At 38.6% G+C, this 12,198-nt stretch overlaps 1 protein-coding gene across 2 annotated transcripts in view; it reads right to left on the bottom strand.

Annotated features, from left to right (window-relative positions):
* Window positions 1-12,198, bottom strand: part of mta1 (metastasis associated 1) — a 43,484-nt gene that overhangs the window by 19,864 nt on the left and 11,422 nt on the right. For both annotated transcript variants that reach the window (XM_007567044.2, XM_007567043.2), the window contains exons 2-3: window positions 9,082-9,149; window positions 6,511-6,604 (exon numbers count right to left, since the gene is read on the bottom strand). In XM_007567044.2, coding sequence (XP_007567106.1) covers window positions 6,511-6,604; window positions 9,082-9,149 — 162 coding nt within the window. The remainder of the gene's footprint in view (window positions 1-6,510; window positions 6,605-9,081; window positions 9,150-12,198) is intronic.

The following is a 12,198-nucleotide window of genomic DNA, read 5'->3' as shown; positions in this document are numbered from 1 at the left end:
TCTGAGCACAGCGGACCCGTTTCAAACAGAAACGAGAGAAGACGCACAACATGCAACAATCATTCCCCCACGAATGCAAACCTTGGATCTAGCAGCGCACAGAATGAGAAAACCACTTAACCAGCTGCAACCCCTCAGGAAAATAAAGCAGCCCAAATGTGTTGTAGAGACGTTTTTAAAATCAACGAAAAATACCACAAGGTGCACCGATTACTTTTTGTAGCTAGTTTCCTATTTTTGGGGGGGACTTGTAAAGCTCCGACACAGATTTTGTTTCTAGGAAATCATCTTTGAGAGCGAATTGGAAAAGTGTCTTTACAGAATTGAATTATGGTTTCTAGGAAAACAACCTCAAGTTATAAAGTGGAAATAATCTTAAGAGTTATGCAATTCTCTTAAGAGTTATCAGTGAAAATAAAACCATTATTTTTGATTTATTATTGTGTTAAGTCGGTAAGTTGTTTATTTGCTTCTTACAGGACCCTTATGAAGCCTTTAATACTGCCGTGTGTAAGAGAGCAGTTGGAGTTACGCAGCTCAGCAGAACAGGATTTCACAATTACTTCAAATAAAAGAAACAGAGATCACTGGTGTGACTTTCAAAACTATAATAGTGTGCTGAAAGCAAAAAGAAGTCTTAAGCATGAATTCCCTGTAGAGTTATAGATCCTAATGCTACCTGAGGGTTTTCCAAAAACAGTGCCAGCATTTCCAAATCCACGTTGCACAATCATAAAGTATAAAACGGAGCAACTTTGTTGTAACACGATCAGCTTCCTGTTATCTGCTGATGTCTAACTCTCTTGGTTGCAGCAGCCTGGTTGAACAGACAGAAAACACAGCCTCCTGTCTAAAGTCTTGCATCTTCTGGGCTTCCTCCGACTTCCTCTGTAAACTCTAACAGTGAAACGAGCTGCAAGAGTCGTATCCACCAAGGAAAAACATCCACGCTTTCCTCATGTACGCGTCACTGACTTCATACACACACACACACACACCTACACACAAGCAAGGATTATCAAGTAGTCCATCGGTTGTTTGGACCTTCCAGCTGGCGCCTCAGTGCGAGTCCTTGAGTGGCAACCCAACTTCGCAATGTACCCACACCACACTCTCTACAAATTGCCTCTCCGCCTCACCTGTCCGAGCCAATTATCAATTATTGATGAATGGGTCGCCTTACTGGCCTGAGAGATGGAAGAGGAAGGTGAGGAAGAGAAGAGAGTGGGCCTGAGGGTGAGATGTTTGTGTGAGGAGAGCACAATGGACCTATATTGCCTTAATAAACCTCCTATACTCAATATGCAGAGTGTTAATGTGTCAACAGCAGATGTGCAGTTAAGACTTGCAATTCTTCATTATTATAGGTACTAAATACTAATAATAATAATAATAATAAAAACATCGGGGAAAGAAAAGTTTATCAATAGTAATCTGTTGATTTTAGGGATGAGTAAACAGTCGGAAAATTTTTTAATTTCATATTTTCTAAGTTTTCAGGTCATGCTAACTTAAAACACACTTCAGAGCGGAAGTCATCACTGCATTAAGATAGTTAGCCAGTCGTCTGTATTGTTGACATGTTTAAACACATCCAAAGGAAGCACAAAAGGTTATAAGCTAAAAATAATTTTTTATAGAGGCACAATTCATTCAGGCTTCTCCAGAGGAGAACTATAATTTTAAGAGTGTTGTTCTTTTCGCTCATTTGTCTTTTGATGCTTTTACAACTTTTAGTGTTTCATACCAAACTTTTGCAGGTAGGAAAATGTGCCGTCTGCCCTTCATTGGAGAAGAGACTCAGAGCTGACTTCAGTAGATAACAGGAAGGAGAAACTAAACCCATTAAAATAGCCCTGTTGTCTCCTTTGAAGCTTTCATTCTCCGTCATTGACGTCATTGAACATGATGAACTGGAAATGTTAGTCTTTTGGAAAACTTAGGGGTGTACATTATTTAATACAGAGTACACACAGAGATAAATATTTACGGTTAGCAAAGCTGACCATGCTAGTTGCCCTAGCTGTTAATATCAGGTCCTAAAACCTGTTTGAAGTGACTGCTCCATATTAGAGTTTCTGTCGGTTTTAAATATAAGACTTTTTAAGACCATCATGAATGGTGTTTAAAAGTCTTAAATTTGTCCATTTGCCAGCCAAGTGGTCTTTGGCTGGACAAAGTTCATGAATGTATGAATTTTGTTCAGCCAATCAGCAATAAATTTGCTCTTATTCATGATAGATGTACAAAAAAAAAAAAGACAACAAAAAAAAAACTAGCTAGCTAGCTAGCCAGGGTATGTCAGCAGTGACTTACTGGTAGCCTCAACTATCTAGTCACTTTTGCCTGACAGAAAAGTTCTTTGAGAAATATGATTAAATAGTCATGTCAGATCAAAATATGTAACTTGTGTTTAACATACTTAAGGCCAAGTTACTTGAATTTAAGACATTTTAAGTCTTCATTTTAGATGCATGAATTTAAGACTTTTTAAGGACGCACAGACAGACCGCATATAATGATGCATTTGTTTTGAAACAGTAAAACCCTACAATGGTAGCTCTCTCACATGCACACAGCATGACATGGATAGTTTTTAAACAGGATCGGCTAAAATCAGGACTGGCAGCTTGAAGCTTTTACAAAAACGGAGACGAAAAATCAGCCACAAAATCCTGATCAGTGCATCTCTAATAGTAGCCAATTGTTGAATGGATACAAATGTGCTGCTACAAGCTATGGAGTGGCTCAGGAAATGGAGAAATACAAACATACTCCATCTCAGACTAAACATGTTACTAAGTAAAAAAAAAAAACACGCTTGTAAAATACAGTCATCAAAAATGCAACTGTAGGTCAAAAGAAGTCAAAGACTTACCAGCTATCTGCACAGTTCTCTGTTTGCTACGTAAAAGACGACTTCCAGAAAACCTTTTCAGTGTTCAACCGTTTCCTCACTCTAGTGCATTGTGATTTTTTTTTTTCCTCCAATCCACAGCAGATTCCAAACGGGAACAAAACCAGCACAGCTGGAAAGTAAGACGACTCTTTATATTGTTTGCATTAGCTTTACCATTGCACCTATTAAGAGTTTATAGACTTGGTTTAAAAAATTCAGAAAAAAAAAAAAAAAAACTAAGGTTGAGTCATGGCAAATTCATGCGTTTGAAAGGAGGAGCTTCAGAGCCAAAAAAAAAAAAAAACAGAATTAGAAACAGTCATCTTCCATTATGTTCAGTTGTGGGAGCAGAAAACACCTAATTACCGGAGCTACGAGTGAGGCGGCCGTAAAACGTCTTCAGTTTTCAAGTAATGAAGCACATTTTAAATGAAAACATAAGCAAAACTGGGTTGGATAAGCCCTGCTAGCTTCCCTAACTGCCAATGCTTTTGTGAATCACTTTACAAATAGCATTGAGACCACAGTTTATAGGAAGAAGGCACCACCTTTAAAAAAAACCCAAAAAAAAAGACAGAAAAAAAAAAGAAACTAAAGGTTGAGTCACAGCAAATTCATGTGTTTGAAAGGAGGAGCTTTGGAGCCAAAATGCCAAGTTCTCCAGAGAGACTGTCCACTTTGGAGCCCTGCTTTACTTGTAGGGAGGGACTAAAGCTCGAGTTGAAGGCCTCGCGCAGAAGGAGCACTGCGAACCTCTGCAAGCAAAATATTTGATCAGTGACTCACAGCAGACACCCAGATTTATATATACACAGGCCATGAAGAACTGCTCTCCGCAGAGCCATTAGAAATGTTAAATTAAAAGTAGATTCAAGCCCTCCAGTGGCACCTAAAGGCAGCAGCTCAGGTCTATTATGCATGCACATGCATGCATCTGCAGTCATGCACTCAAGGGGATGTGAGGTCGCAGCTACAGAAATGCAGATGGGACGTTAACCACACCCATGTGGTAGAGTCCAATTGTCACCGTTTGTTTTGGGGGGGTTTTAAATTAGAAATGTTGAAATTGTCAAGTCAACCCATCATCAATCCAAATCTGGTCCAATCTACTCAGATCCTGCAGAGTATTTCAGTGTGCTTTCTTATAAGTACATTCAAATTTCTAATCTACACTTCTTCTAGACATTAATTGCATACAAAAAAAAAAGACTCAATAAAGTACCACTGACTGCCCCGCAATAGATGTGGCCCCATGTCTCCTCTGTGGACGCCGTGGTTAAGACTTGTATTTATATAAACGCGCTTCCAAAAAGGCCGGTCGGTCTCTTTATAGAGACTCACGCAAGTGCTTTCACACCCTCGGAGCCAACACAGCCTGCCACACCCAGCCGGAGTCTACAAGTTGGTTTGCAAACCTCCAGAGCGTGTGGATGACAGCACGACTTACTGAAGACAGTAGACTGAGTTAAATGAAATTGTGGAAAATACTTTTATTATCCAAGTTTTGGGAATTAAAACATTTTTTGGGTGCAGTTTTAATGCTAATCTAGAAGGTTTCACATCTGATGAAGACACACACACATATATATATATATATATATATATTTTTTTTTTTAAGCATCTGATCCTTAACATGCAAATTACTGGATTGCAACAGATGCAAGACATATTATATTGTGACGACATGTATTTAATAAAAAACAAAGTGGTAACGTAAGGAAAACTGACTAATGCTTTGATTAACGAGGCAAGTAGCTGGTAGTTACTGCCAATTACATTTACTTTTATTATATATCTTTTTCTATAAAAGGGACTGTGTGTGTGTGTGTGTGTGTGTGTGTGTGTGTGTGTGTGTGTGTGTGTGTGTGTTTGTGTGTGTGTGATAAATCAAATTAAAAAACAATTAATTAGTGCTGATTTTAATGTTCAAAACCAAAACTTGCTTTACGGCTGAAACAACACAGATTAATTGTGATGAATAAATGTGAATTTATATAGACATAATTTGATGAATTTCAATAATTGTCAACTAATTTAGTAATCTATTGATCGATAAATGGAGTACACAGATTAAAAAAAAATATATATATATATATATATAAGCTGAAAAAACACAAAGCTTTAATTAAGCCAATGCTGTACAAAGAAAATACATTTAAGATTTTAAAAAAAACCTGTAGTTATGTTCTAACCAGAACTCCTAAAGTGGCGTAGGGTTAGGGTTGCCATGCAATTATTTATCGGTTAGTCAAACAAATAAACAAACAGCATATATGCCATACACAGTATTCATATTCAGAAGGTGCTGAGCTTTTCACATGTTAGAAGATTTTTTTTTTAGCTGCAGATGCATCATTTCTGACAAATCATCAAGTATTCACTAAAAGAATTACTTTATTATTCCCAAAGCGAAATTAAATACTTTTGAATTTGAATATCATTCAGCACCTATTGGCTACCTAACCAAACTAATCAAATTATTCAATGCACATCAAGAGATTATGACAGTCTGTAGAGTTAAAAGTGTTTCACCTACTCAAACTTATAGCTTTTTAAGATCATTAAGACCTTTATGGATAAAATTTAACACCTCTACCACAGCAGAGATGCAGAAAAAAGAATACAGGGGACCAAAACTGTAACATATCTGGGGTCTTTCTGTGTCGCCTGGCAGCCGCTTTGTGCTCTCGAGCTAGCAAGCATTAGCAGCTTGTTATTGGTAGCCTAAACCGCCTCGAGTTGCACAACGCAGTGAGTGAAGAGGTCTCCGCACAAGAGAAGAGAAGTCCCTACATAGAACATATGAGATTAAATGGTCCTGCCATAACAAAATTTAAGACTTGTGATTGAACATATTGAAAGCCGACTTACATTTTCTTTAAGGAATTTCAGTCATTTTAAGGCCTTAATTTAAGACGCATGAATTTAAAGCCTTTTCTTAAAATTCTTTTTAAGAATATGAAGCCACCTGGTCGGAAGAAATCCTGTTTTGTTTTGTCTCTGCTTCTTTTCCCTTTCAATTCAGCTGACCTCTTTGGCGATGATGCAATAGTCTGGAATGGCTGCCGCTTTTTAGCGACAGCCTTCTGCCACCTGCAGCCACAAATCTTTCTTTTGCGCGTGCTCCTGTTGGATTTGCCACACAACTGAACAGCGTTCCCCTTTAGCTCATTTGTGTCCCAGTTCACTGACCCTTCTCTTGGAGAAATATCAAATCACAGATATTAACACCGAGAGGCGACCTGGGGTAGCAATACTCCGAGTACGATTGGACTTGCTTTGGAGAACAGCACTCCGCAAGCAAAGAGCTGCACATTGAACACTTCCACACACACACACACACACACCCGTGCGGGTATACACGCAGAGTCGTCGTCACACTGCAAAACAAAAGAAGAAACAATTTTCTCCTCAAACAAGTCTGCAGCCTGGATCAGTGCAGTAAAAGCTCTTTTGATTTCAAGCCTGCACTATTTAATGTTGGGGCTTTTCACCTCCGCAGTGAGAAAATAACAGAAAAGGTTTGCAGCAGAGGAGGGCATTTTTATGCCGGGGGCTGGAAGTCTTTGATGCCCGATGCTTACTGGTTGGGTTTTTGGTCAGTCACTTACTTGCATGTTTGTCTGCCAGAGCGATGAGTGTGCTGGAGATGTCCCTGCGCCGGTAAAAACACACCACTTTGGCCTCCACATTCCCATTGGCTGTCTGCAAAGCAGAGACAATCGACGTTACCAAGGCAACAAGTGGTGCCGCACAAAGAAAAACCGACACACGTGAGAATGCACTACACAGACTAAATTAAAAATATATATATTTCTTTTAAATCAGCGCAAGACTTGTTGTTAATGTAGCCGTTTTCTCTACAAACTTAATGAGACATTGAATCATTTATCAAAAACAAAAAGACCAGAAAATGGTTTCATGCTTAGAGGAGTTGAGGCTGAATTATGTTGAACTGAAAAAGAAAAAGTAGGAAAAAAAAAGATCATTCTAAGCTTTTATTCTGCCAGCAAGGAGGACCTGCACCTTCTCTTTTTGTTAGTTAAATAATTTGAATCCCACTTACAGGATCCTCTGTGTGAAACTCGATGATGAAACTTGATAATCGGTTCATGTGCAGCAGTGAAAAAAAATAAAAATAGCAGAAAAACTAAACCACAGTCTGCATCACAGACATTAGCAAGTAGAAATGTACCAAGAAATCGGCTGGCGACCAGAATTTACAGAAGCAAAAACAGACATTAAATGTGTGTCATCCAAGCAGAAAGTCCTCATGAATCACATTTAGAATAAGACATTGAAGGACATTTTATAAAGGAATCTGTCTTGCAGCTAAATTGGGAGATTAAAATCGTAAATATGTGTTTTCAAGGTAGATGCAAATTAAGTTTTTGTTTTTTGTACAGCAAATAGCGGGAAAGTGACAACATCAAAAGGTTTAGGCAGGAATGTAAGCCGTATCTATAATGTGACGAGGTGATTTCAAGGTCTGTGAATGTTAATCTGACGCAATTTTAAATCACTGGAAACTAAACCTGTTCTGTGACGACTATTTCAATTCTTTCACACACGCTTTGTCATCAAAACGGGTTCATTTTCAGCCCCACTCTGAAAGCATCTGTTGCCACTTTTAAGGATTTTAACCCAAAACTTACTTAAGTCGTCTTTACGTTTTATGCAAGGAGAGAATGGATTCCTCCGGTTTAGTTCATAATTTTTGTTCAGCGGTTTTCCTTGTACACATCTACGCTTCTTAAATCTCAATCTGAATCCGTATCGCGAGGAGACCGACGGCGACAGTCGGAAGAGAAGAAGGCCGACGGCGGGATCTGTGTCAATCACGCTACAACAACCTCCACATTTTGGAGCAGAGGCACAGATCAGGAGATTGGCACTGGGTTTCTGACAAAAAAAAAAAAAAAAAAAAAAAACAGCTCGCAGGCTTGACTCGATGAGTGACAGCTCATCTGTCCCCTTTTAGTCCTGCTTTTATTATAATAAAACAGTTTGACTGCTTTTGATGCAAAACAGATGGAAGAATTTAAAACACACTGTGACTAATGGTAGGATTTCAAGTTGCAATTTTTGAAATTATTAACAATGAATAAAATGTCAGTTCTGGCTGTTTATTATTGATAGTGCCCTGTATTATTTAATAGGAGACAAGCCACAAAACTATAAAACTGTTTTAAGTGCCTTAAAGCAGTGATTTGTTCAGATCTTTAGGCTAACAATTTTTAATGTATTTTTGTAACAACTTTGTAACAAGAAATGGATTTTACCTCTGAAATATAAATGTAGCACTTTTCCTAATAACTGAGAACGGTTATAGAATCTTGGAAGAATGAAATCAAGCGTTAAGACCTCTAAATCCATCACAATAATAAAAAAGGGCATCTGCAGGTTTCAGCAAGTCCAATCTAAGACTTTTTAATACCAGATTGAATTAAATTTAATACTGGAAAAAAACAGGGGATGATTCCTGCTGGATCGTATCGGCTGGCAGTGGTAAAAACAAAAGTCGCCCAAGCAACTGGTGCACTTACTCAAAACGGACACAAAAAAAAAGCTACCTAGCTAGCAAGGATGTATTAGCAACCAGCTGCTGGCGCCTCGAGTTACAAAAAAAAAATAATAATAAGTTGTGCCCAGGATCTTTGTCAAGAGCAAAGTGGAGGAACTCTCAAACCAGGGCAGCCAGAACAGAAGGACGTCATGCTGCGTTTGCATCTCGGGGAGAGAGAACAACTTTCTCTTTACTTGTGGAGAACGTGCTGGTCTGCACAGCTCTGTAAGAACCGGGAATGTCCTAGACAAATCAAGGCCAATTACTTTATGCACCTGTATTACAGTTTGCACACATTGCTTTAAATGTAATTAATCTCAAATCATCTATTTGTTTAAAGCGGAAGAGCGACTGTATTGGCTGCTGCGTTTTCCTGTCTGTAAGTTTAGTTAAGTGGGAATGTACTGAGATGTACTGTTCCTATACTTTAAGCTGAACAGGTTTACAAAAATTAAAAAAAAAAACAAAACATTTTTCTACAGGTTTTACTAAAGGAGCCGAAGGAAAGGTACAACGCTGGAGGATTTGGTGAAGCAGAAGCCTTAACAACCGATACACAGTGGTGGGATTAGTGCCACATTCAAGGGTGGAAATTCAACCTCCGACACCCACTCACCTTGTTCAGCTCCTCTATCCTCCTGATCAGAAGTGGGTTGCTGGATGAGTTCTCAAAATAAACATAATCTGTGGAACAAGAGGAAGAGGAGAAAGGGAAAAAAAAGAAACATGACAATCGGCATTTTAAAAGTCACTCAGCAACATGGGGTGCCTCCATTCGGACACCGCGACTGCTTAATTAACAAGTGTGCACCAGACACGTCTACAGAAATGCGAGTTTAACTTGATTAGGCTAATTTCATACGCAGAGAGTCCCCATTGTAGCCGGGGAGGCCGACTGAATGAGACGTTGATGCGCTAATGCGCGTCTAAACAAAACAAATCTGGCACTGCAAACCTTCAATTCAGCCTGCAAACCTTGAATTTCCTCAACCCTCATGCTCTCTTTGTCTTTTGCTCCATTCATTCTCCTTCTGTTTAGTGTTGTTTGCATGCGCAGTGGGTCTGGGCTTGTGTGGGTGTGATGAGAGCCTGTATAAGCTTTAACGTGTGTGCGTGTTCGTGTGTGTGTGGCTCCTGGCGGAGCTCCAGGCCCACTGGAGGCTTAGCTCTCACCAGGATGTCCCCACAGGCCCCGGTCTTGGTAGGGTGCCTGGTCTTAGCCCTGCATGTGTCTTGGCTGAGTGTTTTCAGATTATACACAGCACTTGGTAAGTTGCCTGGTACCGGAGCTCTGCTCCAGTCACCCCCGTATGTATCGCATGCCGTCTCTCAACACCCCCTGATGCTCTGCTCTTGACCGTCAGGGGCAGGGACCGTATGACTTCCCACCAGAAAAACCACAACAATTCTTGCTTTTTTTTGTTTCCCCACTCTGAAAATGCACCGACACACACCGGTTGAGGCACTCGGGATGTGAATGACAGCCAAAACTATGCTTAATGTCCCGAAAAGCCAATATGAAATCAAAAAAGCCCTCTCTTGTGGTATTTTTTTTTTTGGGCAATATTTTCATTAATCTACAAGTAGCTTGATGGTAAAACTAAATTTCAGACAACTGAAAGTACTGCTTTTTTTCCTACACAACATAATCAACTTTAATGGCTACAAAATTAGAGACTTAAACAACAATTTTAAAGTTTAATGTTCCAACTTCATTTTGGTACATTAAATTGAGTAGTTTTGATTTTGGTTCAAATCCTTTTGATTGACGAGAACCATGGCGTCGAGCTGTAACCAGGTCTAGTTGGTGGCAGCATGGGACTTTTATGTGATTTGGCACCCAGCTGGAAGCACTGTAAGTCAACTTTATTTACACGGCAGATTTAATAGACTTCAAATCGCCCACAGTGATGTTTACATTTCTAGAAGCATTGTAAAAACCAACAACGAATCGTTAAGTGATGGAGAATACTTTTTTTTTTTTTAAACTGAGTCCAGCATTCACAAATGTAAAAAAAAAAAAAGCAACAAGATAAAAGATTTAAAAGTTGAAGAAGTAATATTAAGATTAGTAGCCAAAATATAATTTTGAGAAGATTAGCGGGTTGGAAATCCAGTTTAAAATATTAAATATTTCTGACTTAAAGTCATCAATGAGAGGAAAATATTAACAGACCTGGAGCAGCAACTAAAATGTCTCCATCTACTTTCACCTAACATTATTTAGAGTAGGAGTGAGCGATATAGACTTAAAGCTTTATCACAATATTTTGTGGTACTATTGTGATAACAATAAAAGTGACAACGAAAGCTACATCACTAAGTTGCACGCAGTTACCGGATTTAATCAGATTTATAAATTTGTCAACATTTCTCGAAACGCTGATTGAACACACAGTGGGGAAAATAGTAAAACAATCCAAACAGTGTGGACAGTTTTAAACTTTATTAATTGGAATTTATTGCAACAACAATAAATCAAAATTCTAACGACAAATTTATCACGGTAAATCATAAACAGTGCAATAAATACCCACCAAATTAGGGTAGGCATTAATTAATTCATTAGTAGGTTTAAGTAATCGCTTTAATTTCACAACATGTTTCTTCTGATTGGATCGTTTTCTTATTTTATGACAGACATCCGTCTCATTTTCTGTCAGAAACGTCTTGGTTGAATGAAAATAGTCTTAAATCTCAGTCTGCCGTGGGTATGAATAATTTCTGCAGGACATGCCAACACCTGACAGGATGCCATAAGTCCAAGAAAGTGCTGGAAGCAAAACTATCCCATTAACTTTTACAGTGGCTCGGGTTGCGATGGACAGAACGCAGCTTCAGCGACCGCCAGCAGACTAAACGTGGTGGAAAAACATCGACTTGTACATTCTATATTTGCTGATGATTGTTTTTGCTGTATTTTTCTGCCACAACAATCTCAAATTTTAATTGTTTGATTTTGAATTTATTACAAAATTGGTTTTTGGAACAACCAAGCTATTGCTAACACATGAACAATCACTCATTGCACATAACCCACCAATAATGTAGTCATCCCTTCATGCCTGCCATTAGAGTGCAGTTTTCACTTTATGTGCATGTAAACTCCTAACACTTTGTGGCAAGTGAGGCAAACGTGCAACCAGGAAGAGGGAGGATCATATTATTTAGGTGTGAGAGTCATCTAAAGTGATAGGAATGCAAAAAAAAAAGAAAAAAAGAAAATGCAATTCAAATTTTAATGTTATAAGTCATTTTTAAGATTATGACTGAATTATTTAAGTTTCTTGATGAAGACAAATTATTTTGGATTCCTTGGTTTAGGATTGTATACAGATCTTTTCATCCATGCTGATTCAAGCCAAGTAGGCTCTACCATGCCATGGACTCTTGGACAGAAATATGTGCTTTAACTAGCCAATTTTAACTAAAAAAAATGCTAGAAATATAAAGAGAGAAAAAAAATCTAAACCAGTCACAAGTTTTCCAAAAGAAACTCTAAGAAAATATCTACAGTCAATGTAGCCAAAAGTAATAGAAAAGGTGGCAACAGAAACCTAACTGTACAATGCTCTCTGAAATGACCAATAACTTCCCTCTGTGAGCTCACCAACGCAGCAGCAGTAATTCAGAAGAAATGTAGAGCGCAGTTTTCTCTCGGGCACTCTTTTTTTTACTGCTGAACAACACTGTAGACATTGGGGGGGATCCACACGAGGCCCATCAGCCCTCA

Source organism: Poecilia formosa, unplaced genomic scaffold (assembly GCF_000485575.1).
Source record: "Poecilia formosa unplaced genomic scaffold, Poecilia_formosa-5.1.2 Scaffold203, whole genome shotgun sequence".
Classification (NCBI taxonomy): Eukaryota; Metazoa; Chordata; class Actinopteri; order Cyprinodontiformes; family Poeciliidae; genus Poecilia; species Poecilia formosa.
The sequence above is the reverse complement of the archived record's forward strand: the minus strand, read 5'-3'. Positions and strand labels throughout refer to the sequence as shown.